A 2851-nucleotide genomic window follows, 5' to 3' on the forward strand; every position below is an offset into this window, starting at 1 on the left:
TATTATTCTGAAATGGACTGATCCGCATACTATACTTTTGGTACTCAAAGTCAATTTTGTTGCCAATACTTTTGGACTTTTACTTGCTGTGAGTTACATATCACTCTGGTACTTCTACTTTTACTTAAATTCAAGATCTGAGTAGGCCACTTTTCCCACCTATGCCAAAGACACTGCCTCAAGACACTTTAAAGATATTTGACCTGGGGTTTAATTTTATATTGGATTCTGGGATTGACTGGTGAACAAAGAACAATAATCTGATTCTGAGTAGGCCTACAGTATTTATTTCTTCCGTGTCTTCCACTGCTGGCAGAGAGAAACGTTTTATTTTGTCCCTGTCACTGCCTTTCCTCCCCGCTGCACCGGGCGGCGGTAATGCGCCCATAAACTGCTTAGTCATCCGGCAACCATTCCAACGAAGAAGAAGACGCAGCAGAAAGAAACATGCACTGATGCTGCTAAGTGGAGCAAACAGTAAGTTAGTGTACACATTAAGAGGGGTTCGTGAAACGTGTTTTAAATCATCGCACTGTTTGTTAGGTGTAAGGAAGAAAGTGTGTTTTGTGGTCATGTTGTGTTCAAATGGTGCCAGGTGTCATCAGTGTTGTCAATAGCAATAGCAACACGCTCCCATGACGTTGTTGAGTGTTTGTAAAGTTATCATCAGAGGTGGGAGAAGTACTCAGATCTTGTACTCAGGTAAAAGTAGAAATACCAGAGTGTAGTGAGACTCTGTTACAAGTAAAAGTCCTGCATTTGAAATGTTACTCAAGTACAACAGTATTAGCATCAAAATATACTTAAAGTACCAAAAAGTAGTAGGCCTACTCATTATGCAGATCAGTCCATTTCAGAATAATATAATATGTTTTGGTTATAATTATTGATGCATTAATCTGTTTATCAAAGCTGGTAAAGGTGCAGCTAGTTTGAATCACTTTGTATACTGCAGGGTAGCTTCTGAATTTACTCCAGGCGCAACTAAAGTCTTATTTAAGTTTTGATTATATTTTGCATTATAAATCAAAATGGGCAACATTTTGGAAAAAATAAGGAATTTTCAATTAAAAACTGTAAAACAATATTCATATTAAAAAAAAAAAAAAATTGACTTATTTAATTGATTTCAAGGCATTGAGATACATTAATGGTTCTTAATTGATTAATCGAATAACATAAAACAAAGTTTTCACCTTCAGTCCATAATAAGGGATCTGTGTGACTGAATATATGCCAAATAATGTCTTTAAGGAGAGCTTTGTTTTAATAGCAAGTGTATTGCTCCGCTACTGTTTATGACTTTTGTTGTTCTTTCATAAATATTAGCAGAAAGATTCAACATGGCAACCCCGGTGTCTGTGCTCCGCCTGCCAAAAGGACCCGACCCCAACAGCCGAGGATTTGACCCCAAATCACCTCGCTTCATCGCCCTCTGTCGAACCTCCATTGCCACTTCTGCCTCGTCAGAGACAAACGCTGAGCAGCTCCCGATAGAGCAGCATGCACGATCTGTGCTGAGAGAGACCTTCCTCCGATGTCTCCTCTCCATGACCAACAAGAAGGTTCAGTTTCTCATGCATGAGAGGGTGAAGGTGGAGGCCACGTTTGGGGCGTCTGACATCGACGTGCTGAACTTTCAGGTGTCCGACCTGCACACTCCCATCGGGGTGCAGAAAGAGGCACTGATCAGGTGTCAGGATGTGATTTCATTCACTTTCGATTCATGAACATTTAAGGCTTTTGTTTCCTGTTTAAACGGCACATACTATTTGGTATAAGAGGCACTTGGGAGTCTCATTTGTTGTTGCAAGAGAGCTCTATTTTCATACTGTGAGATGGTTATATGTTTTATATATGTTTGGTTGTTGTCAATCCTGTCGGAATATTTCGGCCAATCGTACTGCTCTCTGTGGCTGCTTTTAGAAATCCAACACTGACGAGCAGTCCCCCTTTTTCAGCACAAGAGGGAGACGTTTGCTTGGGATTTGGTTATATCAGACCATATCTGACATATCTCTCACAATAACATCCAGGAAGTGTTTGTAATCGATGTTGCTTTCATAATGCAGCCATGAAGACCAGGAAATCGAACGATCAAACCAATATTTAACCTTGATCACAAACTGTATTTTTGTTTTATAATCTTTTGGAGGCTCTGCAGATCATCAACACTGTTATTATATTTTGAGAGATGCATTGTCATTTATTATTTACTGAGGTAAATGAAACATTCCACAAATTACTTTTTGAATTATCAATTTTGTATTCTGTTATTATAAAGATAAATGGAAAGTTAATATTCGATAAAGGTTGATGTTGCTTAAGAAAAAAAACGTCTTATTAATGTGTAACCCCCAGACCACTACATCCTTCGACACTATTTCATATTTTGAATACTCTATTTCATGATAATTTCTTGAGCAAATTGAATTATCAAGTGTTTCTCTATTCACTCTAATAGAGTATAGTTTATTTCTTTGTCATCAGAATGACCCAGTAAGGTTCACAAGAGACGCAATCATTGATTAATCAATACAATGAATTTGCAACTACTTTTGCTAATCAATTCTATCACTTTACAAACAATAATGCCAGGACAATATATGTTTATCAATTGTGAGAATGTGCTGCCCTTCCATGTCTCACTTGGTATAGGAAATTGAGATGGTCCTTGCTGTCTAGTGTTAAAAGCGTTATACAAACATTAGGAACATGGTTAATGCACAATAATGGCATTTACATTTTTATTTTCAATGTAATTGTCAACAAGTGGGAGCGATATTATGAGGATGGATCACATTGTTATACAATTGAATGTCGCCTGGTTAAGTTATGAACGTTAACAAAG

General features: G+C 37.6%; 1 protein-coding gene across 1 annotated transcript; it reads left to right on the plus strand.

The window, feature by feature from the left end:
- Positions 1-336: 336 nt before the first annotated feature.
- On the plus strand, positions 337-2336 carry gemin7 (gem (nuclear organelle) associated protein 7). Its single transcript, XM_034115105.1, has 2 exons — positions 337-477; positions 1330-2336. The coding sequence occupies exons 1-2, from the start codon at positions 456-458 to the stop codon at positions 1728-1730; spliced, it is 423 nt and encodes a 140-aa protein (XP_033970996.1). The 5' UTR covers positions 337-455; the 3' UTR covers positions 1731-2336.
- Positions 2337-2851: the final 515 nt, after the last annotated feature.

This window comes from Trematomus bernacchii, unplaced genomic scaffold (genome assembly GCF_902827165.1).
Source record: "Trematomus bernacchii unplaced genomic scaffold, fTreBer1.1, whole genome shotgun sequence".
Taxonomy (NCBI): domain Eukaryota; kingdom Metazoa; phylum Chordata; class Actinopteri; order Perciformes; family Nototheniidae; genus Trematomus; species Trematomus bernacchii.

Bases quoted from the DNA above. Each gene is read 5' to 3' on its own strand.
- gemin7 (XM_034115105.1), top strand. From the start codon at position 456: ATGCTGCTAAGTGGAGCAAACA. The intron at 478-1,329 runs GTAAGTTAGTGT...CATAAATATTAG, and splicing joins GCTGCTAAGTGGAGCAAACA to CAGAAAGATTCAACATGGCA.